The 27,762-nt window shown below is 60.1% G+C and overlaps 5 protein-coding genes across 5 annotated transcripts; 3 read left to right on the top strand and 2 right to left on the bottom strand.

Annotated features, from left to right (window-relative positions):
• Positions 1 to 276: 276 nt before the first annotated feature.
• Positions 277 to 9,454, top strand: BESB_022640 (uncharacterized protein; the record flags this gene model as incomplete). Its single annotated transcript, XM_029360966.1, has 10 exons — positions 277 to 1,293; positions 1,781 to 1,846; positions 2,483 to 2,601; positions 2,921 to 3,071; positions 3,338 to 3,769; positions 4,420 to 5,745; positions 6,048 to 6,796; positions 7,082 to 7,166; positions 7,645 to 8,679; positions 9,335 to 9,454. The coding sequence occupies 10 exons, from the start codon at positions 277 to 279 to the stop codon at positions 9,452 to 9,454; spliced, it is 5,100 nt and encodes a 1,699-aa protein (XP_029215781.1).
• A 1,210-nt stretch (positions 9,455 to 10,664) lies between these two features.
• On the bottom strand, positions 10,665 to 12,490 carry BESB_022650 (PIG-P protein; the record flags this gene model as incomplete). The annotated part of the gene is made up of 3 exons (XM_029360967.1): positions 10,665 to 10,963; positions 11,336 to 11,454; positions 11,796 to 12,490. The coding sequence occupies 3 exons, from the start codon at positions 12,488 to 12,490 to the stop codon at positions 10,665 to 10,667; spliced, it is 1,113 nt and encodes a 370-aa protein (XP_029215782.1).
• A 1,813-nt stretch (positions 12,491 to 14,303) lies between these two features.
• Positions 14,304 to 19,908, bottom strand: BESB_022660 (ribosomal RNA large subunit methyltransferase J protein; the record flags this gene model as incomplete). The annotated part of the gene is made up of 9 exons (XM_029360968.1): positions 14,304 to 14,521; positions 14,832 to 14,982; positions 15,169 to 15,280; positions 15,535 to 15,702; positions 16,086 to 16,578; positions 16,941 to 17,188; positions 17,621 to 17,982; positions 18,222 to 19,181; positions 19,573 to 19,908. The coding sequence occupies 9 exons, from the start codon at positions 19,906 to 19,908 to the stop codon at positions 14,304 to 14,306; spliced, it is 3,048 nt and encodes a 1,015-aa protein (XP_029215783.1).
• Positions 19,909 to 21,545: 1,637 nt separating this feature from the next.
• BESB_022670 (uncharacterized protein) lies at positions 21,546 to 24,544 on the top strand (the record flags this gene model as incomplete). The annotated part of the gene is made up of 3 exons (XM_029360969.1): positions 21,546 to 22,214; positions 22,784 to 22,892; positions 23,649 to 24,544. 3 exons carry the CDS (start codon positions 21,546 to 21,548, stop codon positions 24,542 to 24,544), a joined length of 1,674 nt encoding a protein of 557 aa, XP_029215784.1.
• Positions 24,545 to 26,743: 2,199 nt separating this feature from the next.
• On the top strand, positions 26,744 to 27,550 carry BESB_022680 (uncharacterized protein; the record flags this gene model as incomplete). Its single annotated transcript, XM_029360970.1, has 2 exons — positions 26,744 to 26,973; positions 27,385 to 27,550. 2 exons carry the CDS (start codon positions 26,744 to 26,746, stop codon positions 27,548 to 27,550), a joined length of 396 nt encoding a protein of 131 aa, XP_029215785.1.
• Positions 27,551 to 27,762: the final 212 nt, after the last annotated feature.

The raw sequence follows: 27,762 nt of genomic DNA on the forward strand, positions 1-27,762 counted from the left end.
CAACGGCGAGCCGGCTCACGACCTGTGGTTGAGCAGAGGTGCTTTCATTAGGAGCGTCCGCATGCTTTTACCCCAACCACCCCGAAGACCGTGGGGTCTACACAGCCGCACCACTACTGCTTGAGCACGGAGAATCTGATTCTTTTTGCCTAGTGTCAATTTTTTCCTGCTGGGAAACCACTGGCAGACTGCCCGTGGCACGAGGAGTTGCGTCCCTGATGAGCCTTCCTCCAGCCTGGTTGTCGAATTCCGCCGAGCTGCCCTATCCGCCCCAAAATGGCGTCGCCGGCACCAGCACGGTCTTCAGAGACAGAGGTCCTTGAATCGGAAAGCCTGAAGAGACAACACAGGAGGGACGTCAACTGTCTCGAGGACAGCAACCGCCAGTGCCGCGTTAAAGCGTTAGAGCGTCTTTCTCGCTTGTTCCTGAACAACGTGTCTTCTTTGAGTCCTGAGAGTTCGAGGGCTCAACGCGCGAGCGCTTCTTCCGGATGTCCACAACATGCCATGTTCTGCGATGCAAAACATCGAGTCAAACCGGTGTGCGGCTGTAGGATTACCCCGTCGAGCTGCAGCGACCAGGCAGAAGAAAGAACGTCTTATTCAAGAGAAGAGCTCCGCCGCTTCTTTTTGACCGACATCTACGGCCCGTGTCTGAGACTCGTCGCCGACGCAACGTCGGACAGTTGCAGGGAAGCAGCAGTGAATCTGCTGCGGACGTGCATCGTTTCCCTCTTCGATGAGGAAGAAACCATTCTATTCATGTCCAAGCACCGGCCCGAGCTCGGCTGTGGCAGACGGAAGGACGCGCGGAATGCCAGCAGAGGGACTCGATCATATGGCCCGGCTCTCGTTGACACAGTTCAAAGCAGACTGAGTGGACACCCTTTTTGTGAGCCCAGTGAAGAAATACGAGGGGCACTCTTGCTTTTGTTGATAGCCATTCTCGAAAAGGCGCAACCGCGAGCTCTGAACGGACTTGCGAGAGACCGAGGCTCAGCGGATGGCTGTGGCTCCATCTGGCCTGAGGACAATCAGGAAGCGACGAATCCGTACCCGTTGGAAGGGTGCGACAGTCCCGATGTTTGGATGAAGGCCGAAAGTAACGGAGAGGTAGCGTGTGCGACAGAGACGGCCAAACTCGAGAGGAATGATGAGGCGAAACGAGGACTCTGGCAAGTCGAAGACACTTGCCTGGACGGTCTTACCCAGTGCGCCCTCAAGGCACTGGCGGACCACGATCCACACAACAAGCAACTTTCTTGCCGACTAATTGTTCTGCTTGCAAGATGTGTACGGCTAGAAGCTCTGTCACACAAGGCAAGTCCCCACACAGCATCCTCCCCAGTCGAAGCTTGTAACTCCGGGAGCCAGACGGTGGCTGCCTGTCGAGGCTTCACATGCATACACAGCGGGTGGCAGAAGAGCCTGACTGACAAACTCCATCCCTCAGCCACAAGCCTCTGCTCACAAAATGACTAGTACACACTGTGAGCTTGCCACCCGACAGAAGGCACGATAGTAGCAGGCGTCTGCGGCAACCAGTATGATTAAAATACCCAGGAAATGCCAAGTCGCAGGGCCGCAAAAAATTCCGCTAAGCGATGCAGATCTAGCCGTGCTAGCGACTTCGCAAGTGACCACCGACTCCAAAAATACACGTTCAGAATGTATATGCCCAGGCGTTACTCCAAACTGGACGATACGTTAACCTGAAGCGCGAGGCACACACAGTGTGCACGCGCCACTTTGGTTTGCATGTGGCAATCTGCTTTGACAGCTCCTTGACACGCTTACAGCGGCGTTGGCTGGCTGTTTACGTCACCAGCAGCGGAAAGTACGCTGGGTAAGCCCCCTCGGAGAGCGGCGTGTCACACGTGGCGCCTGGAGAAATCGGTCGAAAGATCAATCACTTTCTGAGTTGTTCATACAAGAAACTGAACGTCCAGCAAAGCGCGAGACGGCTTGTGCGTGAACGCTGGCCCTGGACGTTCTGTCATATCGGCAGGAAAGAGTAGACTCCAATGAATATGACAGAAAGCTCGCCTAGAACAGTTCACTCATCCGCGGGTAGCGGCTGCCATCGTTGACACTTTCCGCGAAGCACCATCATGTTAGACTTCCGGTTTCGGTCAGTCACGGGCGTAGGGCGCTGCCACGTATAGTGGAAAGAAGATGACTAGAGACCTAGAATCGTCTTGTCGCCTGGACAGAACGCAGCGCTGTCGCATACTTTCTTGCATGTATGTGGACGTCCTAATCCCGCCAGGCGAACTCACATGCGCTCACATATAATATATATATATATATATATATATATATATAATCCTGCCCTCTCCGGCACAGATTTTGCCGATTCTTCGCTGTCGTCTGCCTTGGAGGCGCCCGCGTGTCTCCTCCATACAGCTCGCGCGCCCTTCCACCCTTGTTGAGCGCGGTGCGTTTGCTTCCCCGTGGACGTTTTCCTGCGTATGACGTGTAGCACGCCCTCGACGCTCTGCAGTACCTCTTTGCCGCAGCGCCGATTAGCTGGAATTGCATGGCAGACCTGATGACGAGTCTCTCCTCGCTCGTTCAGACGGAGGCCGTCCCGTCTATCAGGTGAGATCAACGCCCCCATACGTCTTAGGATCGCTTTGCGCTTGGCTTCTGAAACAACCGATGCGAGAAAGCCTCGCTTGTGAAGAGTGGGGGGCTGCGAACTCCCTGAGGCGTCCCACTCCACCTGTCAACGCATGCGTGCACCAATAGTCCGTACCCCTTGGGCGCCGGAAAAGGCGTGCAGGTGCACGTGAATTGGAGTTCTACCACAGCAAATCTTCCAGCGCTTGTCCGCCCTCTCACGTGCAACGTGCGGGATGAGCTCAATATCTGCTCTGGGCAAGCGCCTCCGCGACAAGTTTCTCCGTCGTTCATGCAGGTGTAAGATCTGCGGCTGCGTTGGCTACTGGTACCGGGCGCTGCCCGTGCGCTACCTGAAGCCGCACATGGCGAAGATGCTGGGGGCCCTAGTGACGTGCGTAGCTGCCGAAGATGCAAACGTGAAGAGCTACGGAGTGCGTGTGCTGCAGGTAAGCCTGCGCGGATCCTGCGCCGCTCGCCACTTGGCGACTCTCGCCGGCCTCTTTTCTCGTCTCTTGACTCGTATCAACAACGCAAGTGATGCTATCGATTGCCGATGTGACGCTGCGATGTGACGCTGCGCGCAGCGACTCGCACAGACGCCCGACTAGGCTGAGGAATTGGCTGGTCTGCCCAAGGCGGAGACGCATTTTTTCCTTGCGTGGCTGCGCACTTCACATTTTGGTTGTTGTGAGGCGCGTGTTTGTGCCTGCAGTGCATCGCAGCTCCCTCTCTGCGCCAACTGAAGGCTGCCGCAGCAGCTGCAGCTTGCCACGAACGGAAGGGCCCTCGAAGCGACGCCAGCCAGACCTCGAGGCTGCAAAAGCGAGACACAGACTGCGAAACCGATTCCGACTCCGACGCGAGCGACGCCAGCGGCGACACCGCCGTGAAGGAGAAGCCCAGCAGCGTGGCTTTTGCCAGCGACCGTCAACTCCTGGAGGAAAGCTGGGCCGCTGCAGCTGTCGATGCGCAGCCGGACTTCGGCTCGCGGACGGACGCATGCAAGAAGTGGTTCAAAGACCGAGCCTCTCACGCGCTTCAGCCGGAAGAGATGCTAGGTGACGAGGCTAGGGAAGCGGCGGCGCATCGCCTCATGCTCGTGGCGGAACTGCTGAATCACTTCGCAGAGGAAACTGTCGCGTGGGTGAGGCGCTCGCTGGGGGGACAGACCAGGGTTTCAAAGTTTAAAGCGGAGGCTCACGAAATACCGCAGGCCTGGGCATTGTCTCCTGAAATAGCAGGCGAATATTCCGCAGTGAAATATACACTCCTAGACCTCGGGCAACTCGTCCAGCGTGTTGGATGGCGAGCTCGTCCATGTACCGCCACGGCAGAATCCACCTTGCTTTCACCTACGCACGGTATTCCAGAGACCGTTTGAGAAACAGAGATCTGAGATCTGATGTTGCCACGTCCTGAGCGTTCTGCTCATTCTACTACGTGGTAGACGACAGACGCAACTCGGCTGGCCGCTCTTGGCTTGCGCGGCTCCCCCTCTGGGTGCACCTTCACTGCTGATTCAGCTTTCTCGCAGCCTCCGCAGATGCCCGTGAGGCCATCAGGGTGTGGCATCACCAGAAGTCCAAATTGATGCCTGGCCACAGGCTCTGCACGTTGCGGATGTCGGGGCGCGTGTGCGGCTGTGAATCCCGCACACGACGGCCCCCCCTCCCGAATCCTCTGCAGGCTAGCTGCGAGCCTCGTGGGCGCCGGCTGTGGATGAGATAGCAAGGCTCCGCAGCAGCGATACGCTTCTGAGGTCGAGCGCGCCGAGTGGTTACTGTGCGTTTGCAGGTCCTCTCTGCTGACTCAGCTCTCTGGCGCTTCTCGCCTGAGCCGGGCCGTTCGCAGCAGAGCTTGCGGACGCTGCGCGTTCTGCTCGACCTCCTCCCTCCCGCAGCCCTGGTTTCCCAGCTGCCCGCCGTCCTCGCGTACCTCTGCAAGACTTGCCAACACGTCGACTGCTGCCCCTTCGCGCAGCCGCACCAGAACCACGAGTCTCCGCCGCAGCCCGCCCGCGGCTCCTCAGGCCTGCTAGGCTTCTTGCTGTCTCTCGCGGCCGGCGAGGCGGCTGGCGCGGGGATGCAGGAAGCTGCCCAGGTCAAGGAGAGACACCCAGGCGCAAGCAGAGGGCGCGAACGGACGCCTGCGTCGGCAGAGGCAAAGGAGGGCGAGGAGAGTGAACTTGAACCCCAGTCGATCCAACTCCATCCTGGTGCGGTGGTACGGGGCAACGTCCTCGACAGCGAGCTCGCGGGCGTGCCCAGTGCCATGAAAAGCTACCTGGAAGTCATGCGAGAGGTGCTTGCATGCGCAGAGGCCGTGGCCACGCTGGTGCTGCCGCCTGTCTGGCTTCGCATTCTCTCCGCGCAAATGCAAGCGGAGGAGATGTTTGGGGAGCCGTACGCCCAGGCCGCCGACGAGAGACTCGCGAGCTCCGTTTTCGCACGCCAAACACCCGCGGAGTCTCAGGACAAGAAGAGCGACAGGAAAAGCGGAAGACGCGGAGCCTCAGCGGAAGCGGCGAATTCTGACGCGCGCGCGGACGCAGAGGTAGACCTCCAGCGTCGCGGCGAGGCGCCAGACGGAGGATGCCACGGACGCCCCAAGCGTGCGGAGGCGGCGGTGGGGGGGGTGTCCGCAGTCGACCACAGCTCTAGCCTTTCGAAGAAATCCGAGACAAGCACCAGCCGCCTGTATCCTCTGATTCTGCTCGGCCGCATGCTCGCCACTGTCGACGTCCCGCTCCGAGGCGCGCGGACCCGGGGCTGGTGGACCGACGGAGATGCGTCCTTCTGTCTGGACCTGATTGGCGAGTTCGTCGAGCCGACGGGCGCTCACGGGAGGAGGCCTGCTGACTCGCCCGCCGCCGCTGCGCTCGCCGACCCTGTAACGTTCTTCGGTCGAGGCGCGTGCAGCGGCGCTTGCGGCCTCGCCAGCAGCGAGGCCGCAAGCGCTGCTCCCTGCGAAGACGCTGCGCTGCCCTACGCTGCGGTCTGCGTGACAAGTGCAGTGAGGGCGTGCCGAAATGTTTGCCGACGCCTCTGGCCGCGCGTCATCACCATCCTCCTCAGACTCCGCGTCGCCGCCAACGTGCCCGCGAGCCTCGTCGATGCCTGCGTAAGCCCTGACAAAGCGGGCGGCGCCCACGCCACAAGGCGCCTCACACTCTGTGCTCCCTAGTCTCCCTCCCTTCGCTCTATCGTCGCCCTCTGCCCCGATTGCAGACCGACCTCCGTGGCCTGGCTGCGTCGTCCCTGTCGACCTTCGTGTCGGCGACCAGCCGAGCCTTCAAACGTGTGTGCGTCGGCATACGTAACGTGCATGCTGGTGCGAGTACCTGGCGACGCGGAGGCGTCCGACGCTCCAATGAGAACTGAAAGACGCGGCAGCTCTGGTGCATTTTTTTTTCTCACGCGCAGATTCAGCTGCTGTCCGTGTACAGCGGGCAGCCGGAGCGGGACATGTACCGCGCGTATCTGGCGGCGTTCATCGAAGCTGATCGGCGGATGACCCCGCCCCCGACGTCTGCGGGCGAGGCGCCCGCGGACTGCGCCGCAGCGCCCGTCAGCAGCCTCATCGCGCCCTGGACGCCCTCAGATCCTCGGCGCATGATTCTTCTCCACGTGCTGCAGCAGCTGCGTGTTTCCGCGTCGACCGGTGCGACTGCGTCCGGCGCCTGCGCGGCCGGCCCCGCGTGGACCATTCGCCCGAACGCCCTTGGAAAGCAGACACACCCTGAGGCACGCCCCGAGGCACACCTGGAGGCACGCCCCGACGCCGGCGAGGAGCAGGAGCCCGCGGGCGCCTCGCACAGGGCCAGCAGCGGCTCGCCTTCTCTGAGCCCTTGCGCCGGCACCGAAAGCCGATCCCTGCGTCGAGAGCGCGCGTCTGCCCACGCGCGCGACGCGGCGGACACGCGTGGCGGCCGTGTGGGGGAGGTGCTGTCGCACTGGGGTTATGGAGGCGGAGAGCTCGAGCTCGAACCGCCTCAAAGCGATGCCGCGAAACCGCTGACGACCGCACCCTCCGAGGAGTGGCTTCGCGGCCTTTTCGCAATCTTGGAGCGGCAGGCGCGTCCAGAGGACGTCGCGCCGGCTGTGCGTGTAGACGTCTTCGCCATCGTTTTCGAACTCTTCGCCAACGCAGAGATCGCGACTCGCTGCTCCCTGTAGGGAATGGACCACGATGCGATCCGGCGCGCCTCCACTTCCCCAGAGATATGCGCATTCGTCACTCGACAGGAGCACAGCGTATATTTATACACTGCAGATATGTTTATGCATAGATGTAGACTTTTTTGTGTGCATGTGGCTGTGGAGAAAGGCCCTAGGGTGCTTTGCCATCCCCTGAGAAGTGCGGTAGCTACTGACACTGCGAGAGATCTCCAGGGCATAATATTCTGCGTTTCCTTGGCTGAACATTTCTTCCTGTGGAGGCCTGTCTCTCTCGTCAGCAAGTACTCGTCTTTTGTCGTCGACGCCATCATTCAACCGAACCTACGGTGGCGGCCCGGCGAAGCACATGCGAAGCTGAGGAATGTACGCGCGTCGAACCCTTCCAGTCGAGCGCAGTCCGTCGGCGTCGGCTCTCTTTATATGCTGCCTTATATGCGGACTGTGCATATCTGCTCAGTATCATACTATCTCTTGGCTTCGCAGTCTATACGCCATCCATTGCGTGTGCTTCTCGCACGCAGTGTGTCGGCCTCTGTCCTTGTCCATACGTCCCCCTCCGCTATGCTAGCATATCTGCGTGCCTCCTGTTCTCTGCGCATGGCTGCAGAAGGGGATCTGTTCAATTAGACACCTAGCCATGCACGCCAGCAAACCTTAGGCCATTGACTGCGGGGCCGTCTTCTTTAAAGCACCAGAACTCGCACACGCAACTGCCCCGTGAAGCTCGAGAAAGAGGAGTCTAAAGCGGCTCTTGCGCCCACCGTGTTTCACCGCTCACTCGCTCGTCTTAGCCCTCCTCTTTAACTTTCCTTTTTGCATCCTCTGCGTGCATCCCGCCCAGGCCGCCCTCGCCTCGCTCTCCGCTGTGCTGGCGACTCTGACCGCGGCGACCCAGGCGCCCGCAGGCTGCGAGCCGGATTCTCCGCGCGCGTGCGAGGACGCTTCGGGGCACCCGCGAGTCTCTGCGGAGAAGCTGGAGGACGCCCAGACAGAGTGCAGGCGTCTGCGGGAGACCGCGGGGTTGCCGGAGCTTCTCGAGCGGCTCCTGCCGTGCCTGCTGAGCTGCCTGGACGACGACGGGCAGCCCGACACGCGCATGCTCACGGCAAACATCCTCGCTCGCCTTTTCAGCCAGATGCAACGAGCGGTGCTGAAGGACCGCGCTCTGTGCGCCGGCGCCTCGTCGCCGTCCGCCGCCTCCAGGGGCGAGTCGCCACACTCCGCAGGCACGGCTCGGAGCGACGCCGCACGGTCCACGAGCTCCACCCGCTCGCGGGCGGGCGGCGCGACCAAGAAGGGGGAAAGGGGCGGCAGCGGAGACGCCACCGGCGAAGATCCACGCAGTGCACAAGACTACATGAGCCTCTGCGCCTCGCTCTACGCGCCGCTGCTCCAGCGCCTCGACGACGCGCGGAACTGCGTGCGTCTCGCCGCAGCGCGCGCGCTTGGGGAGATGCTGGGGCTGCTGCTTGCGCTCAAGGACCAGTGGCGGGGGACGCCCTCGCCTCAGGCCCCAGCGGATGGCCAGGAGAAAGCGGAAGCGCTTGAACTCGGGAAGGAACGAGAGCCATGCACTCCACGAGAGGGAGAAGGCCTTGCATCAGACAGCGCCCTACGGAAAGAATCTCACGCCGTGGAAGCGGGCGAAAGCCGCCTGGATGAGACACCTGCGGCGCGTCTGCAAGGCGGCGAAGACTGTCAACAGCAGAAAGAGGATGATGACGACGCGCGCAGTCAGAAATGGCGATGGTCCTGTCTCGAGTTTCTGGTGAAGGGACTTGTGACGTTCGTCGATGAAAAGGACGAAGAGCTCGCTAAGTCGGTGATTCAGGCTCTGGAAATCGCCGGCAGACTTGAGCCTGCGCTTCTTCTACGGGTAAGAGTTTAGGGCCCTAGGCATATCGCTACTCAGTCCGACTTCTTTCCACTCCAGCCCCGAACGCGCATGCGTAGGCACGCGTCCGAGCATGTGACCGGAGAGAAAGCAGAGCTGACGTTTCCTCGCTTACGTGAGTACGTCGATATCATTCTACAGCTCTCTGGTACTGCGTAGGGGTGCGCGCAGTTCATCTACAATTCATCTGTCTGCCGTGAGTCGGATGCACATCCGGAGCCGAGCCGAAGGTGCGCATGGGTGGATAGATAGGGATTGAGAGAGAAAGGCACCCTGTCAGCTGCCGAGACAAGCAAGCTCAGGCACTCCACAAAACGCGCATACCGCAGCACGCGCGCACTGACGGCCTACAGCTCCTTTTCGGCGCCGTCGCAAGGCACATACCTGGTCACAGTCAAGCATTCCCGCGAGGGGGAATGCCGTCCGACGCATACCTAGAGTGCGCTGGCCTGCAGGCACTTTTAAAATCTAGCTGTCTCCGCGTATCCATATCGGCCTCAGGCGCGATGGACGCCACAGGGATGCCCCGTTCCTCCGCGCGTAATCGCAGGAAAATGCTATCACTTGCTGCTCCACGCTGCAGTTCCCTCTCATCCGCTGCGATCTGTGGAGTCTGGCCTGTCCTGTGCATGCGCAGGAGTCTAAGGCAACAATCGGGCAAAGCCTGTGCCGCGGGCGATACGAGGCCCTCGCCGAGTTTGCTGCAAGGCTTCTCAAGCAGGATACCGTCTCGCGACGCCGGCATTGCGATGCATGACCAAATATACATACATGGTTCTACGTGCATGTATGATGAGTGTGGCTCTCCTGCGTCCCGCAGGTTTCGCCTGCGATCAGTATTCTTTGACTCTGCTCCCCGCCTCGTCCGGACGCTGCAGCGAGCTACATGCCTGTCTATATCGGTCGCCCTGTCAGTCGATGCATCTCTGTCGGGCTCATACCCTCGGAGGCAGCATGGGTAGGATATATCCCCTGCAGATATCACCGCCAGCTAGCCTGCAGCTCGTGCGCCTATAAGCGCCCGCGCGCCGATCCGCCGCTACGTTCTTCACGCATCGTCTCCGAGAGGAGACAAAAGCGAAATCGATGGAACCCGCGAGACAGAATACGGCAGATACGTCTGAAACAGAAACAGGAAGATAAAAAATTGGAATGCCCCGCAGTCAGGAGAGAGAGTGCTTTCGAACGTGCTGGAAAAAGCTGCTCTTGAGTGTTCAGTGACTCCGGAACGCCGCAATCGGCAAGGACGCACGTCTGCGTTTCATTGACAAGATACATAATCTCAACGAAACTATATAGACTGAAAAACCCGTGATCTATACAAGCCACAAACCAGGAAACAAGAATTGCTGTACGCGAATCCAGTGCCTTGTCACATCGCCCCTGAGGCCCCACTGCGGCCTGCCAACATCTCCTCGGCTCCATTCTTTGAAAGACCCACGGCTGAGCATACGTATGTAGCTGCAGGCATGCTTTTAAAATTAAAACTTCACATTCATATGCCTAACTACCAAGAAAAAAACACGGAGAGTCGTCACAGACAACTCTCCGTCATTTGGGACAACTCGTACGTGCACGGCGACACATCCGTCGGAATCGCCACAGGGCGAACAGACCTCCCGGTGGATACCCAGCCATCAACAGCCAGGCAGGCGTGCCGCACGAGGGAATCTTCCGCACCAAGAAGGCCGCTTTCTCGACAGACTCCAGACACCGAGGGCGGCCGCGGCTCCTTCCTTCGGCTCTCCGGCAGAGGCCCTCGCGCCCACTGCGCTGGTAGACAAAACAACAAACGAAACGCTTCACACCCCGACCGCCGCGCGCTCTCCAGCGCCTCCGCGCGAGTGGATCTTGTCCCAAGAACGCACGCGGCTGTCCCCTGTCGCTCTTCGGCGCACATGCCCATAAACTCCGGAGACGCCACGAGGCTGTATGCGCACGGAAGGAGACAGCTCCGCTTCCTGCGCTTACGCAATCAAACGTCGGCATCGAGGCGTTTTCTCGGTTTCGAAGCTGCCGTGCGCAGCCTCGCGCCCGTGACCGGCGGCAGCAAGCGGAAACAGAATTCTGTTCACGACGCCAGGCGGCAGATCGTGGATAACAGGGACCTGACAACGGCGCGGCGGAGGCGACGGACGCACTGAAGACACATCAGGAGCCGCCTCCGCGCCGGAAGCCAGACTTGCGACGGCGGCCGACGAGACGGCAGCAGCCCGCCACAGCGTCCTGTGGGCCTGCTCAGGCACGCCGGCGAGGTGAGAAGAGTCTGCGACAAACCAAAGAGGAGGAACGACGCGGAAAAAAAAAAAACGGGAGTCGCAGGCGCGGGGGGAGAGAGCGGCTAAGAAAAGGCCAGAATCCGCTGGGCTGCAAAACGCGACACGCGGACGAACAGGAGACACAAAGCCGATCCCGGAACGGGCTGTGGGAGATGACAGCCGAGAAAACACAAACAGAGGGGCGCGGCCGACAAGGAACCACGAGGCAGCGACAGACACAGGGCGCATGTATGACAACGCCGCAGCGGAGTTTGGCAGCTGAAAACTCCTCCACGGCTCCGAGCCTGAGGGGACGGCGCTGCGTTTCGAAAGCGTTTCGTGTCTTCAGAAGCGCCTGCGCAAACGGGATTCCCGCGTACCTGGCAGGAGATCGAGAGACTCCAGAGAGGGCGTGTTCAACAGGTTGAGCGCCGTGTAGAGGAAGAAAGTCGTGGCGACGCAGATCAAGAAGATGACCGGAAACGCAAGCGCCCAGTACCTGCACGCACAGCCGTGGGATGCGAGAGGAGAAAGCCACAGTCGCGCAGACTCCATACGGAAAGCTGTCTCCTGTCGCGCGAGCGACGCACGGGATGGGCTTCTACGCGAACCATATCGATCGCAAGCGACAAAGGCTGGACAGGAGACGAAAGCCCCGAACCGAGATCCGACTCAAGGGAAATCTCACGCGCATCAGACTGGAGAGACGACACCCTGCGCGGACGCTGCGCCGGAATACATGCAGACGCGGTCCCGTTGAGTTCGCTCTCCGGCATCCAGAACAGACGACGCGCGGCGCACGGCCTCGAAGGTGCGACGAGAAGAAGCGAGACTACTCACGGATCAATGAGGTAGTTGATGGAGAGCCGGTGGAAGTACTTGTGGGGGACTGCGGCCCACAGAAAGAAGAAGAGAACGGCGGCGAACGAGGCGATCCAGGAGACGAAGCCGTAGACCTCTGTGGACATCTGCGCGCCGTCAGTCGCGGCGCGTGATTCGCGATCCGCCGCCGAGTCGACCAGATCCGGGCGTGACGCAGAAGAAGCCCTGCGGAGACTTGGCGGGCGGGGCGGAAGCTCCTCGGAAACGGCCGGCGAAGCCGCGGCGGACGGCAGCGGAGAGGCGGCAGACGCACAGACTGCCGCCGCAGTCAGCGCGCAGCAGGAAGGCAGACGCGCTGTGGACGCAGAGAAGACAGAGGGCGAAGAAGTAGGCGGCGACGCGCGCGAGCGTGGTGCGCACGGCGACGAACGGCAGGAGGCAGACCTGCAGCACGCCCACGCAGGCGCAGCCGAAGAAGAGAACGAGGAAAACTCTGCAGCAGGCCGACGGACATGCGCTGCAGAGGAGGCGCGAGGCGGAGTGCCGCCGCAGCGCCGCGCCCGGGCGCTGGGGGACGCGGTCACGCAGCGGCATGCGCAATATGTTTCGCAGCGGGAGGCACAGGCAGCGTCAGGAGAGGCGGCGTCTGCGGAGGGCGAAGAGGAAGATGGACAGGCTGGATTCGGGCTGGAGGACGCTGAAGGAGGCGGCATGCTGCGCGACGACCCAAACAAGGGGCACAGAGAAACGACACGAGTGTCTCGGCTGTCGAAGCTCACCGCCAATGAAAACGATGTGGCGTTTAGACGGGCTCACGTCCCAGAGTTGAGCGCGGGGCGACGCCAGCTAGACAGATATACATGTGTGGAGAAGACATAGAACGCAATAAAGTAGAGCAACCCCTCCCGAGTGGAAAAACACGCAAGCGAGAGTTCTTGCAAATCTCCGTCAGACGAACATCGCCGGCTATCAGCTGCCGAATCCGCCCTCGACCACGCAAGAAGGCTCGATAGGAACGACGCGCATTAGCCGCGTTCGTTCCGCTTCCTTCGAACGCACGCAAGAGAAGCTGAAAAGCGGAAAAAAATAGCGAAAGACGAGGCTTCACGCACAGTTCTCGTCGAGAAAATGACGGCAGTCGTGTGCATGCAGTGTGACGCGCATGTCTTGTGACTCTCGCCGCCGCTCGACAAGAAAAGCGACTAGCGCGACAATTGGCTGCCGGAACTGCCTCTCTGAGGCGTCTGTTGTAGTGAATTCAGACTTACAGAGTGGCTCAAAAGGGAAAAAGGGGCAGATTCTGTGTATGATGAGCCTATGAATTCGTTGTCTCTGGTGAGGAGGCTTGAATTTGCCGGTGGTGGCGTGCGACGGAGACATACGCGCATCGTAGCCCGACACGCAAAGCTACTATACGACAGCAAACAGAGAAAGATTGACGCATGGTGTAAGAAGAACGAATACAGGCAGAGAAGGCAGCGCAGGGTGTTATAAAAGGAGAGAGAGACTGCTACGTCCGTGGCTCTGACGCGTAAAGTTTCGGTTGTCGCTGGGCTCGATCCGTGGCTCATGAGAAATTCGAGATTCCTACGACTGTCCAAATCGCTATTAAACTGACGTAGACGCCTTCGCGGGCTGGGGGACTCTCTTGCGGGACTTCCTGTCCCTTCGAGAACTCCCAGTGGAAGCGCATTTGTGTGTGCTCCAAGCTGCGGTCGATACCCAAGCGGGCGACAGCACGTCGTATCGAAGGGTTTTTGACGTTCGTTGTGAAATCCCCGACGAAAATGCTTCTCCCTCCACAGCCAGAGTCCGGCGCGTGCGGAGGTTGAGGCAAAGCTTCCACGCCGGAAACGCCTCGTCTTTAAAATGCTCCGACCTGCGCGAGTGCGTTTTCGCCGCAAGGGGCAGACCCTCTTCGGGCTCTGGAAGCAGGGAGCTGCCTCTCCGCGGCCACCTAGTTCTGTTGATTTTGTTCCAAACCAGTACCACGGAGACAACACGCGAGCGCCCAAAGAGTGAACAGATAGTTTCTAACACACTGCTGGCTCTGCGTGGACTGGTGCCCCCGCCGGGCTCCACGTACCGAGCGGCGCCTCAACGCCTGAAGCGCGCGTGCGCAAGATTGCCGTGCTTTCTCTTTTCCTTTGACAGCCACGAGACCTACGTGGGCGCGGACGCGCAGAAACTACGAACTGGTTTCGAACCGCCTAGCAAGGGAATTCCTCTCGCTGCAGCTTTATCGGACGACGCTGCATTAGCGCACGCCTGCCCCACGAAAAAGGGGACTGCGTGTTCGGTGCGTGAGACGTCAATGCGAGACTCGCAAGACTCCAGTTCTCGCTGCGCAGAGACGCCGTCAAAGACGACCTTCTGCGCGTGCGACTGTGCCAGACACGAGGGCGGAGGAGCTCCTTGCGCGTCGTCGTGTGCTGCCTGTGCGTTTCTAGACTCGGAATTTACTATTCGTTTGAACGTTTGGAGAGCGGGCAACGCCACCATGGCATAGCTACGTGTGACACGCAATTACTTTCGTCCGCCCTTTCCCCTCTTTTTGAATCCGCCGCGCTTGCCGCCCTTCTTTTTCATGGCGGCCTTCATCGCGCGCTTGTCCTTCTTCAAGCGCCGATCCACGAGCTTCACCTTGTTGTTTCCATCGCCCTTCTTGCCGGCCTTCTTCTGCGCCATCTTGCCGCCGCCGACGCGCCGCGAAACCACGTAGTCCTTGTCGCGCTTGCCTTCGGCTGCAAAGCAGACGCGCAGACACGCCGAAACCTTATCCGCAAATCCACGCAAACCCCCAAAACCGACCGCCAGTATCCACAGCCAACACACATCCACACCCCCTCTAGACGCGAAAAGCTCGTCTCACTCTCAGCCCCCGCACCACACACAGCTGCATGCGGCCTCGGCCTGCCACAACACTGGCGACCGCGAATTCAGCCTCAGCTGCTCCCCAGACAGCGGCGCAAAATCCCAACCCTTAACAAAGGCGCCCGGCCTGCTCGCAGCGAGGAATTCGCAAGTTCGAGAAGCTGTTCGCCGCGTACGTACCGCGTCGCGCCTTGCGAGCGATCTTATCGATGGCTCGGGCCTTGGCAGCCTCCGTGAATTCCGTCGACTCCGCCACCGCCGCAGCCTGACTCTTCACCTTCTGCAGCCGCCGCTGCTCTCTCATCTTCTTCCGCGCGCGGGCCTCTTGCACCTGCGAAACGCAGGCAAAAAGACAGGAAATTGAGGACATATACGGACAACTCCGTGTCATCCTGAACCAGCACTCATCCACTCATCCGCCCCCCCCCCCCCCCCCCCCCCCCCCACCCTCGATGTATCCGCACATTCATATTTACACGCCTGCCTGTCATGCGCCCGCGCCCCGAGGAACTCTCACCTTTCGGATGGGTCGCCGGCTGATGTCCAGCAGCTTCTGACGGTATTCGCGCATGAGCTCCTTCGTGATCGGCAGTTCTGGCCGCGTGTGCGCCTTCTCGTCTTCCTCGAACCTGCGGCAGTTGCAGCGAACGAAGCACGCGACTCGAAACACGTCTGTATCGAAACAGGTTTGAGAAAACATGCACAAGGGAGACACTCCGCACTGCTCGAACTCTACCTCAACGGGCTCTCAGTCTGCATCGGCTAGACAGCAAGGGCCTGCGCAACGACCTCGAGGCGCGCCGGGCAGAAAAGCCAGCACCCTTCGAAGCGCCAGCCATATTAAGGAACCTAGAATAAAAATACAACGGGTCCCATGCCTCACCACTCAGGCAGCGCGTCGTCGTTGAACGCGTAGCGGTTGTAGGCGCCGTCGATCAGATCCATGCGCGTCGACTTCTGAACCATGAGGGCACCGAGGGCCTGAATCTGCGCAATTTCGTCTGGATCCGAAGGCTTCTGGATCTCCTGCTGAGCGGGAACCTCCTCAATTCTGAAAGCCAGACACAAACACAAACATACCCGTTAGGAAGAGGGCCCGCAAACCGCAAAAATTACCGGAACTGCATATATACATATATATACATATATGTACATATGTCTTGTTGAAAACACACTCGGCCCCTCTAGAGACACATTCTCGTACAAATATACATATACATGAATACACATACATACATACATACAGATCCACGGATGTAAATCGATAGATGGATGCGTTTGCCGTATACCCCACCCAGTCAAATGTCTGCCCAGATGATGCGTGCCTGAGGGTCACTGGCAGCCTATTTACTCGTCGGTGCAAACAAATATATACAAACACATGGACGTCCCTGGTTGCGCGCCGTCACCGCATCTGAGTGCTCAGGTGCGCACCTGTGTCTTCCTCGCAGGCCTGTTTTGTCGTCTTCGTCCTCCGAGTCAGGCGGCGTGAGTCCGCCGTGAGCTCCGCTGTGCTTTTTCCTAAGCTTCTTCTGTCTCTCCTTCTCGGCCTGGGCGGCGCGTTTTTTCTTCTGCTGCTGCTTCTCTGAGAGCGGGACCTGAGGGAGTTCCTGGTCGTCGAGTTCGCGCATGATTTCGCTCGCTGTGGCCTCGCTCTCCCGTGGAGTGGAGTCTCCTTCCTCCTCGTCTGAGTCGCTGTCATCTGAGTCTCTCGCCCGCTTCGCGCGGCGCTGCCCGGCGTCCGCCGCAGCGAACCGCGCGCTGTCGAAAACGGGGTTGAAGTCATCTTCCTCCTCTGCTCCCGGCTGCGACGCGGACGTGGAGTCGCCCTCGAGCGACGGCAGACTGCCAAACATGGGCTGCGAAAACCAACGATCGGCTTGAGTGTGTGCCTTTCCAGCGGCCGCGGCCGCGGGCGATGGAGCATCTGAAACGTGCGACAGACACACCGCCGAAACACGAGCTCAGTGCGTCTGCGCTGCTGTCCTCAACACACGCGCGAGAAAGCGCACGAATCCACTCCCGCAGGAACCTCCCCGCGGATACAAATATCTAGCTATCTCTATCTATCTGTCTCTATCTATCTGCCCATCTTTCGCTATCTATCTGCCCATCTATCGTTATCTATCTGCCATTCTATATCTATCAATATATAAATGTATTTATGTCGATATGTGCACATATGTAGACACTCACAAGCGCAAGACCCACAGAGGCAAAGGCTAAAATCTAGACGCGGAGAGTTCCTTTCGATCGCGCCCACCTGGGCACGCCTCCCCTCCAGCTCACCATCGAACACCTCCTTGTCGGCGTCGCCGCCCTCTTCGCCGTCGTCCTCTTCTTCCTCTGCGCGTCGCTTCTCGGCGAGGGCCTCGCCAGCGCGGCGCTGAACGGAGTTGCGGAAGGCCTGCAGCTCTTCTACCCACTCGCCCGTGACTTTTTCTCTGCGCGTCTCCTTCTTCTTGTTGCCCGCGACGGCCGCCTCCTTCGCACGCTGTTTCTTGAGTCGGTGCGCAAGCGTCAGCTCAACTTCCATTCTGCAAGCACACAAGCGAGGCAGCCGCACACGCGTTGAGGAGCGTCTCCCCTTACGCAGACAGCTTCAAAGGGAGGCACAGAGGGTGATCCGACGCGCGAACAGCTATGCATTTCGAGAAGCCAAACTTCGCGCGCTCCCTAGGCTTATGTGAAGGACCCACTCCGGAGAGTCGACCGAGGACGCCAGCGGGACGCCCCAGGCCTCCTCCCACCGCCGCACCCAACGCCCGACTTAGGGTTCAACGGTCACTGCCTGAGTGCTTACAGGGGTTATCTCCCTACGCATGCGAGACAGACAGAGAGGTCCCTGGGAAATGCCGCGCCCAACACACCGGGAGGGGGGCGGGGTCGCCGCTTGACGCCTCCTGCCTGCTCTCTGTCTCCCCGCAGCTCCAGGGAGCGTCTCTATTGACACGCTCCTTGCCGCTTACCGATCGACGTCATCGAGGTCTTCATCGTCAACGTCATCGTCGCTCTCCCCCTGAGAGCCCTCCGCGATGTCCTCTCCCTCGCCGCCCCGCTGTGCCCTTCTGTCGCGCCGCTGGCACTCGTCGTCGTCCTCGCCGCCGGTCAGCAGCAGGGAGGCGTCCACGAGCTGCTTTTCCTTCTCCAGGAGGTCGATGGCCTTTCGATCGAAGCGGAAAAGATCCGGATCCAGCGGACCCTCGGCGGCGTCAAAGAACGCGCCCCGAGTCAGCTTCTTGCGCATCTCCAACTGCTTCTGCTTCTGCGCCGCCCGCCTCTGCTGGCGCGCCTCCCGGCGTTTTACGGTGTCATGCAGACGCGTCAGCTCCTGCGGAACAAGTTAACCACGCGCCGCGACTCCAGCCGACTCCTCCACAAATATAGGCATATACATGTACATAGATATATGTGTGAATAGAACAAAAGAGGTATAGCCGCAGCGACGGACTGCGGCGAGACGGGAACGTCACCGCCTCAGCCGACGGCTTTCGGATGCCCCCACGAAATTCAGCGAACCTTTCTTCCCCGCCACACACTGCCCTCTCGAGTCTCCCGCTCTCGACTGACCTCGTCGATTTCCTCGTCTTGATCCGCGTCTTCACCTTCTTGCGCTTGGTCTTCGTCTTCGGCTTCTGCTTCGCCGGTGCGCGCGTCGGCGTCGGGCGCGCGCGTGCTGAGCCCGAGGGCGAAGAAGACTTCCTTCTTCCCTCGGAAGCGCCACTTGAGGAGGGCGGCGAGCTCAGCCTTGCCCAGCACCTGGACGTCCGCCAGACAGGCGAGCACCTCGGGCGTAGTCAAGCGGTGATTTTTCACCGCCGCCTCGAGCTCCAGCGCCGCCGCGGAGGCGGGTGCGGAGGCGGGCGCGGAGGCGGCGAGGGACGCGGTCGGAGCGACCCGCGACTGGAAGAAGATTTCGCGCGCCTGTTCCACGAGAAGCGTCGTGGAGTCCTTCGAGCGGAAGAACTCGTCGACGGAGACGCGGCGCAGCCCCGCCAGCAGGTCGCCGTTCCGGTGGCGCTTGGCGCGGCGGCGCACGAGCTCGGCGAACTGGCCTTTCTTGCCGCCCTTGGTGCCGAAGAAGATCCCCTCTCCGTCGGCGTCATCGTCAGCCTCCGCGTCCTCTCCGGCCGCCGCCGCGCGCTTCTTGCGGGTCGCCGCCTCCTCCTCGTCCGCTCTGCCGTCGTCGCCTGCCTGGAGGAAGACGTGGCGCGGCTCGAAGAGGCGCTCGTCGAGCACCTGCGGCTTCTTGAAGCCGCGGCAGACGAGGAAAATCTCTGCGGAGACCGCGCGACTTGCCTGCGGCTTGGTTGCGTCGACGCGATCAAAGAGCGTCTGCAGCACGTAGAGAAGCGCCGCGTAGTCTGCAGAGCGGAAGACCTTGGTCACGAACGTCCCCCCCAAACAGAGAATCTGCGACGCGAGCTTCGCCGCAGAAAGCACCAAGACGTTCTGATTGAACGCGTCCACGCTCCAGTCGGTACCCATGTTGGGTGAGCCATCGTGAAGCACCAGATCCACCTCCCCGACCTGCAGACATCCACGCCAAACGGCAAACGCGACCGGATGACGGTGAGACACCAACAAGTGGAAAAAGCAAAGGCGAAGGCGCAGAACACCCACGGGTACCCAACCCAACCAACCACGTGAAAAACGCACGAGGCGCCGGCAGCCACACACGCGACTCCTTACGCAGCCAGCGAGCGAGAGAGTGTGTGTGTGGGCTTCACGACTCGGTTGAGGCCTCCGCCGCCGTGGCCTCCCGCGGCGCGTTGTCTCGCCCGCGAGAGGGACGCCAGACGCGCAACAGCCGCCTTCCCCTCTAAGCGGATTGGCTGAGCTGCGCGCGAGAAGCGCGCCGGCGAGAAGCGCGCCGGCGCTTCTCCGCCTGGCGTGCGCAGCATGTATTTCTCGCTCCCACCTTGACGAGCTTTCGGATTCGCGCCGCAGTCTGCGGCAAGGTGATGTCTCCGGTGAAAGTCTGCACGCCGCGGATGGGCTGGATGGGGACGAGGTCGACACCGATGATGGTGCTGGCGACCGGGCAGTGCTTGGCGGCGACCTGGAGCCAACCTCCAGGCGCGGCGCAGAGGTCGACGACACTGTTGCATTTCTTCTGGAAGAGGTTGAACCGCTGACTGAGCTGCAGCAGCTTGAACGCACTACGCGCGCGGTAGCCTTGCTCCTTGGCCAAGTGGTAAAATTTGTCCAAGCGCTCCTTGCCCTTCTTCTTTTTGCGCTGGTCTCCCCCCGCCATCTTGGAAAACAGAGGCGAAGCGCCCACTCAGGGAACAGAGACGCGAGCTGCGCGCCGAGGATGACGCACGCGGCAGCGGCGCGAGCGGAAGAGAGAAAAGAGAGACAAGAGAGAAGAAGCCGAGAGAGCGACGACGGGAAATGAAAACGAAGTCGTCGCAGGCCAGATACTCAAACAACGCAGCGAGACCTCGCGCGACGCGCTGGCGCCTCTGCCACGCAAGGCAGGTGAAAAGTGAACCAACCCCCCCGCGAAAAACAAAAAGTTCTCCTTCTCATCCGATTCCTCTCTCTCCGTTCTTCTTAGAGATGGCCGCGAATCCGGAGCCTCGCAAACGCCTCGCCCTGGTGATCCTGTGGGGCGCCAGGAAAAAGTGAACTGCGACAGAAAGCCGCTCGTGCGACCCTCTTCTGGAGGACAGGCACGCCGACTCGAACCAGGAAAGATAAAAGAAGAAGTGGAAGACTCCTCCTTTTTGTTTGGTCGTTCAGGGTTTCTGCTGGAGCTCTGAGGGCTGTACATGCGTCTGTCTGCTCTTTCGCTCGTCCCGCGAGAAAAAGGCTGCATGCGGCTCTCGCGAAAGCGCTCGACGAGAAAATCGGCGACCTCCGGCCTCGCTGGTTGTCCGTGCACAGGCGCAAAAAGTCAGGCTCAGTCTAATAGAAGAGAGTCTCTTTCCACGTCATTGGCTTCTAGAGACCAGAGGCGCCCAGCTGACTCTTCTACATCGACAAAAATGCGGAATTTATGGGGTACGGACGGATAGAGGCCGCATCTAGTGCGCGTCTAGTCAGCACGGTGACGCTGTCTGTCCGTGCGTCCACGCGAAGCTAGCCCCCCTGCGTCAGATTTTTGAGTTTTTCCTAACCGGATGAGACTCTGAATCTTCTGTTGTTGCTTAGTGCCTATTCTGCGCCGCTGTCTGCTCAGCACGCCGTCGCCTGCTTCCCAGCGTGTCTGTCTGTGTGTCTGTCTATTTGCCTTCTAAGCGTCCGGCTACGCTGACGCCTCCGCTTCCGAAGTGTCTCTCTCCTTCGCTCCTGCAACGCTTTCACAGAACGAGTCTAGCTTCGCGGCAGCGTGCCGTGCTAGACATGTAGAAGATCAGCCTGACAGCGGCGCGAAACAAGTCTTGCCACTTTCTTATCTCTGTAAAAGCAGCCTCCACGTCCTCGCGCGGTGTCGGTCTTTGCCCCCTGGAGCGGTGCGTCTGGCAGGCAACTTCTCGTGAGTGTGCTGCGTCATTTTCTCTTGCGAGGCGATCGGCTGTCTCTCCTGCGCTCCAGCTTCTCGCGGCGCTTCCCACTTTTTGCTCGCACGCACGCCACGTGTGCGTGGGGAGAAACCGCCCCGCGGTCACGACCTGTTGAGAGAAAAGGCAGCAAGAAGGCAGCATTCGTCCGTCTCAAAGCCGATGGAAAGGGCTCTTTCTAGCCGCACTACTCGCAAGAACTCAGTCTGTGTTTCTGCTGCTGGTGCTTATGCCGGCGGCGGCGTGAGAGCGAGGCGATCACGGTGACCGGCTCTCCCCATTTGCGTCCGTCAGGCACTCCAGTACCTCTGGGCGCGGTGTTGCCGATGCCGCGTGTGCCTCCGCTGAGTTTCCTCGGATTCAGAAGAGGCCAAATGCGGGCGCCATGACCGTCGCGGCGCCTTGTCCCGCTGGGCGCCGCCCGGGAGACACACATCCCTTTCCGCATCATCCGCGGGTCAGTCAGTCTCCGTCTTCCCTCTCTCCGTTTCCGCCTGCGTCTCCGCTCTCTGCGTCTTCGTCTTCTTCTTCCGGCACCGCGCGGGGCATGGCGGGGAACTCGCCCGCGTTCTCCTCTTCTCTTCCAGCTCGGGCTGCTTCGTGCGGCTCGCTGAAGTCCTCGATGGATGCGTTTGCCGCGTCTCAGTTTTCTGCGCCCAGCTTGCCTGCGGCGGCCGCTGGCGGCGCTCCCTCAGTTTTGGCTGGAGGAGCACTTCGACAGGGCGACTACTCCGAGCTGGGGGCCACCGCCCGAGGACGCGCGCCGCGGAGTCTCCGCGCCTCGCTGCCTGACGGGCGACGGAGACTCCTTCTGGTCGCCGCTGAGGCCCGAAGATTCGCGCATGCAGCAGCAGCCTTCGCAGCCGATCATGCGCGAGTCTCGCTGCGCGACGAGAGCTGGAGAGGGGAAGGCGCGCCGCAAGCAGAGGCCGCGCGTCATGAGCCGCAAATGTGCTCCCGTGAAGACGCGCAAAGGCTTGGAGGAGAATGCGGAGCTTCGCAAGAAGAGGACGCGGATGAAGATGCGGTTGTCTCCCGCGCGAAGGCCATCCAGGTGAGGAAGGCGAGGAACGCCGCGGAGGTCCGGATTCGCGCACCGATCACCGGAAGGATTGTCAGTTCCACATATTTTCGCAAGCGCCAGCTTGCACGCAGGAGTGTTGGTCGGAATGCAGGCGCCTTCACTCGACACGCAGCGACCCAGCGTGCGGAAGGTCTGGGTTAGCTGACAAGGCTTGCGAAGGTGTAGAACTGTGTGCGTGTGTGGTAGCTGCGTATGCATCATTGCGTCGACGGCTCGAGGCACCAGCCTCTGATGCTGCCCACAGTGACTGCGTGGAAGAAGCGTGAGTAGATAAATAGGATGTTGCGGAGCTGCGAGCTCAGCAGGCCGGCGAGTGGATGTGGTGAGGCATTCAGAGGCGGCGTCCACGGAGCGCTCTCGCGTTCATACCTTTGTGTCCGTGGCAGATCTCTTTTCGCTGAAAGCGTGTTTCTTCTCGGCTTTGTGCCGCGTGTCTGCTTGCGTTTGCCGCGGCGACGGCTGTTGAGGGGCTGACGTGTGTCGCTCTTTGCGCGCCGCATGCCCTGCTCAGTCTTTTTCTCTCTATGCGCATCCATCAGCTTCTGCTCGCTCTCCGAGCCGCACAAGTGACTGTCGAGGAGACACTGGCGTGGATAACCGAGGGTGAAGACGGCCGGGCGCCTCTCGCCGCAGAGATTGCATTCTGCGGTGAGTCAGCCGCCCTCAGGAGGCCGCGCCCCTCTACAGACGCGACTTAATCCTTCCTGCACCTGGTGAAGGCGCGTGCGTGTCGCGCGCCTGACGCGCCGGCAGGCTGTCCGTTTTTTCGCGCAAATTCGTAGAAATAAGGAACGGCAGCGTGTGCGCCAGAGCGGCCGCACGCGACCCGTGCCGGGCGGGGCGGCGGAGCCTCGTCACACTGTGCATGTCGAGAGCGTTGAACGCTTCAGAGGGAGGGAGATGCCGAGACTGGCGAAACGTAGCTCTCTTGAGGCGTCCTGGCTCGCTTCACCACACAGTGCCACGAATCCCCGATAGCGAGGCAGTAGCGGCGCCCATCCGCCTCCAGCGTAAGGAGGACGGCGCAGGCCTTCTCAGGATACGCCACACGCGCGTTTCCGCTTCTGTGTTCTGCCTCCGCACTAGGGGCGTTTCTCGTTTGCGTGTCCTCGAATCGACAGGCGTGCAATGTGTATCCCTCGGTGGGTCGACAACGCGTATGATACAAGACTATGAATAAAGCCTGCACCACCGAATATGGAGACTCTCTCGCGCTCCACTCTCGGCTGAGGATGGCGGTTTCCTGGCGAGCGTGAGCAGACAGTCGTGCGTGACTCGATGTATGTGGATGCAGCCGCAAGGCGCCCCCAGCTCCTCCCGGTAAAGAAAAGGAAGGGGTGTGGGCTGGACGCCGCCCGCTTGTCACATTCGGTCGCCTGTGTCTGTCGTTCTTCGTTGCCTCAGAACAAACTCTCGAGGCGCTGCAGGAGGCTGGCGAGGCTCTGCTGCGCGTTCCGCTCCTCGCTCACCTCGGGGTGCCTCTCTACGCTGCCTCGGGCGAGGCGGAGCCCACGCCTCCAAAGGATGTGCAGCCGTTGGCTGTCGCTTCGGAGGTCGCTGAAGGAGAGGCGCCATTCGAATTGACCGACGCAGTTCTGGAGCTCTGGGCGGCGGAAGGTCTGAGCACAGACGACGAGGAGGATCGAGGCCGAGAGGCTGCAAGAGCCGCGCCTGCTAGTCTTGAAGAGGCACACAGCGAGCTGGGTTCGGCAGCGACAGCTGAAGAAATTAGAGGTGACCGCGCAAAAGAGCCTGAGCATGCCCTATCTAAAGCAGAAAGCGGCAGCATGCTTGTAGGTCCTCGGGATATCCGGCCTGCTGCTCCTGCCTTCTACGTCAGCGCTCCAGCGCAGACCCGTCATCCTGCAGACGCGGCGCGGGTCGAACGCCAGGCTCTTTTAGCGCCCGCCGCAAGTCGACGCGGCGCGCACGGCAGCATGCGGCTTCGGCGGAGGCACCAGGGGACCTCAAAAGGGGCGAGGGCCGGCGGGACGGGCGGTTTAGCAGAAGGAAAAGGCAAAGAGGAGGAGGGACTGGAACAGGAACTTCTTGATTTTGCACACGTGATGAAAGAAGAAGCAACCCGTTACGGCGAAGTCATCCAGCGGGATCGCGACCGCCTCCAGCGCACAGGCGAGGCGCAGCAACGCCACTTGGACAGGACGCATGTTGCGGTCAAAGACACAAAGAGCTTGATTTACGGTACTGGTTTCGGCTTCTTCTACGCCATGATTCTACTCGTCATAGGTTGCATCCTTTTTACTCTTGTCGTCTCCTTCATTCTCTTTACTCCAGGGTGATATCCGGGGCGTCCTCCGTTTATTCTGCGAGTGAGCAGTGACGTTTTGGATGGTGCCCTCCCCATGCGCCAATGTGCGCATCTGCGTTCTCTGCGTTCGCTCGAACCCCCCCGTGTAAAGAGCGTCGGGCGGCAGCCTCGGCTGATCTCTGCAACTCTCTGGCTGTTCTTTTCTACCGAACGTGTTGGAGGGTATTCGTTCACAGAACCAGAGCTGCCGGCATTTTGCCTCAGGAGGCTGATTGCAGCCGGGTCGTCTGAAGTGTTCCCCCCGCCCCCCCCCCCCCCCCCCCCCGTTCTCTGTCAGTTTGCCAGGGTTATTTGCCCAAAGCTTGCGCTGTCTCCAGGCAATAAAGCGTATCTTTGAGAAAAAAAAGGTTTCCACACGTATGCATGCTGGCGTCGGCCTAAGATCGCCCCGCGGAAGAAGGTCAGCGTACACGCAGAGCTGTCCAAACACGTGAAGGTGGCACTGTGTGATGACACTCTAGTCAAGCCCTTTGTTCACGGCAGGCGCAGCGGCCGAACTCACAGCGACAGCGGTCCGCCGGTCCTAGGGTGGCGGTAGCAAAACTGATGCTTTATTCCAAATTCGTGTAGTCTGGTGAGTAGTAATGTAGTTGCATCGGCTTGAGGGGAGAGACTAGGATTCGGTCCGCTGTCAGTCCTAGAGTATGCTCCGTGTATAACTGTAGGCAAGGGGGGGGTGTTGCTATAAAGCTCGTGCCGATTTGCGTCGAGGCTGGTTTGGTGTTTTCACGTGTCCTCACACTCAGATGGCGCATCCTTAGTCACAAGCAGGTGGTGGCGATAATTTTTTGCACACACGTTAACAGGAGTTTCGTCCCGAAGGTCGTCGAATCTAGACGCGAAGCGCAGCCGCTGTCAGACTTAGACAGGTATGCAGAGTACGGGGTTCCATGGCGCTCTCCGTCGCAGGAAATACCTCAAGGAAGCGGAGTGTACCGCGGGTTCTGCTTTCTTTCGATTCATTCCGTTGTCTCGGTGGCTGATTTTCACGCCTCGCGGGGGTGGTCTGAACACAGGCGAAGCATGCCTCACTGGTTGCCCTCTCGCATGCCAGACTATCCGCCATTGAACGCGGCTTCGGGTTTTCACTAGTTCTTAGAGTACTTTTCTGTTCGGCGCTGAAGGGAAGAAGCGCCCGCCTGGGTGGAGGCGTTGGCGGAGGCCAACGGTGCTTCTTAGAAGGCTTCAGATGAGGAGAAGTGTGCGTCCAGCGCATTCGCTTTCACGTAGCGGGTTCTCGGCTGTGCATCAAACGACGAAGGGGGGGCTTCCCGAGCCGCCACCGTTTGTGGCAACGACGTTCCTTCTTCCATTTCCACGTGCCTCGTAAATTCTGGTGGCTGATTCCTTCTTCGTTACCGGGGCATTCCTGTACGGGTGGCAGCTGCCCCTAACTAGCAATCTGTTAACCTGTTGTGCGAGGCGAACTTTTCATCTAGGTGAAGCAGAAAACACTGCAACAACGCGCTGACAATGCCTTCTTTGAAAGATGTCCTCGCTCGCTGCTTGCATTTTCCGGTAAATCTCTGCTTCGAGCGCTGTTGCTCCGAATCGTGTGGTTCAGACAAAGGGTCAGGAAATGGAACACCCCCGGCGGTAGACAGCCACGGCGAGTCGGGCTCTTCTTGGCGGGACCTTGACTGGTCTTCGGGATACGTGTGAGTGTCTCGTGAAAAAGAGGCACTCATCGCGGTGTGAAGCTGCTGTCACATGCCACCAAGCTACGGGCGAAAGTCGATTTTAGCTCAGCAACCCGACGACGTCGAGCGACGGGTCCGTGGGAAGAGCCAGCCGGCGGAGTCCTCGCTCCTTTTGGCGGGGGTTGGATTCTTCGAGCTGCTTTGGTGATTTAGCTCAGAAGGGGGGTCCTGCAACGACTCCGTCGATGAACAAAGGCGACAAGCGCACACTTGGTCATCCGACCTCTTGAAAACGGTGCTTCTGCCTCCTCGCGTCTTCATAGCCAGCCTGTCTCCTTACTATTTTAGTTCGTGGCTCGCTGTGTTTCTTTACGGAGTCGATTTGTTGGGTATCGTCCGTACGGCCTTGTTCCTCCTCATACCGCTGCTACAGCCTTTCTTGGAGCAACCGCGAGTCAGACTCCGTTCGGGTTCCTCCTGCGTTCCTCCCAGCGAATCCCTGGGCCTCACCGTGCGTTGTAGGCTTGCAAATGCCCGTCGTAGGCTTTTTCATGTCGAGCGATCCTTTTTCCGGCATAGTGCAGGAGCTTATTAGCGGCTACTTCCTTTTCCGAGCGAGGAGAGGGGGCCGTATCGGCGCTCAATCCACCCTGTACCTCCTGATCGGGGTTTCCGCGCTCACGCCCTACCAGGGGGAGGCCGCTCACCGCGAGGCGAGGCACAGCAGCATCGAGAGCAGACAATGCACCGGGGAAGGGGGGTATGACGATATAAAGGTAGCTCGCCAGCGAAGCCGGGAGAGCCGCCGGTACATGGCACCCAAATTCGCCCTTTTCGCCTCGTACTGTTTCAGAGTTCCCGGAGCCGCGCCATGCCCGCTGAGGCCAAAGAAAACGCCTTTTGGCTGTGAGCGGTCGCGCTCGCGGCGCCCGTGGAGAAGGGTTTGTGGCGTACGCTCCGGAGGTCTCGGCACGTCGAGATCGACTCTTGAGGCGCGTCCGCTTCCGATTTGGAGTGGTAGACGATGTGCGAATTTCTGCGCACAGGAGCCGTCGAAAAGGACGGGAATCTTGCCACGCAGTGCGACGCCTTTTGGTTTTTTCTGTTCGACGCAAATAGGGCTTTTTGTCTCAGTTCTCGCCTGGCGCGCTGGTCTTGACTTTGTGTTCAGACACAGCGGCGCCCGAACTCACTTGAACAAAGGAAGGGCGGGCGGTGAACCGTGCAAGGCTCCCGCAGGAGAGTCCGGCACAACGCAAGGATCGTTGTGGGGAGTCGTGGAGAACAGACGTGTAGCTCAAGGATGCTTGCAACTCATACGAGGCCTTGGCTTCTAAAGAGTTCCGTGTTTGAGGCTGCGGAGAATTGGTGTGAAGCTCACTTTAAGCCAGAAGCTGCGCAGCCTGGCCGTGCCGTTGTGGACGCAAGATGCGGGTACAAACCGCTCGAGGATTGCCGGCACTTGGACCCCAGTTTCGAGGCGCACTCTTGGCTTCCTTCAGTCCCAATTCCACGGCTGTGTTCAGCTCCACCGTTTGTTTGTCACCAG

Source organism: Besnoitia besnoiti, chromosome XII (genome assembly GCF_002563875.1).
Source record: "Besnoitia besnoiti strain Bb-Ger1 chromosome XII, whole genome shotgun sequence".
NCBI lineage: Eukaryota > Apicomplexa > Conoidasida > Eucoccidiorida > Sarcocystidae > Besnoitia > Besnoitia besnoiti.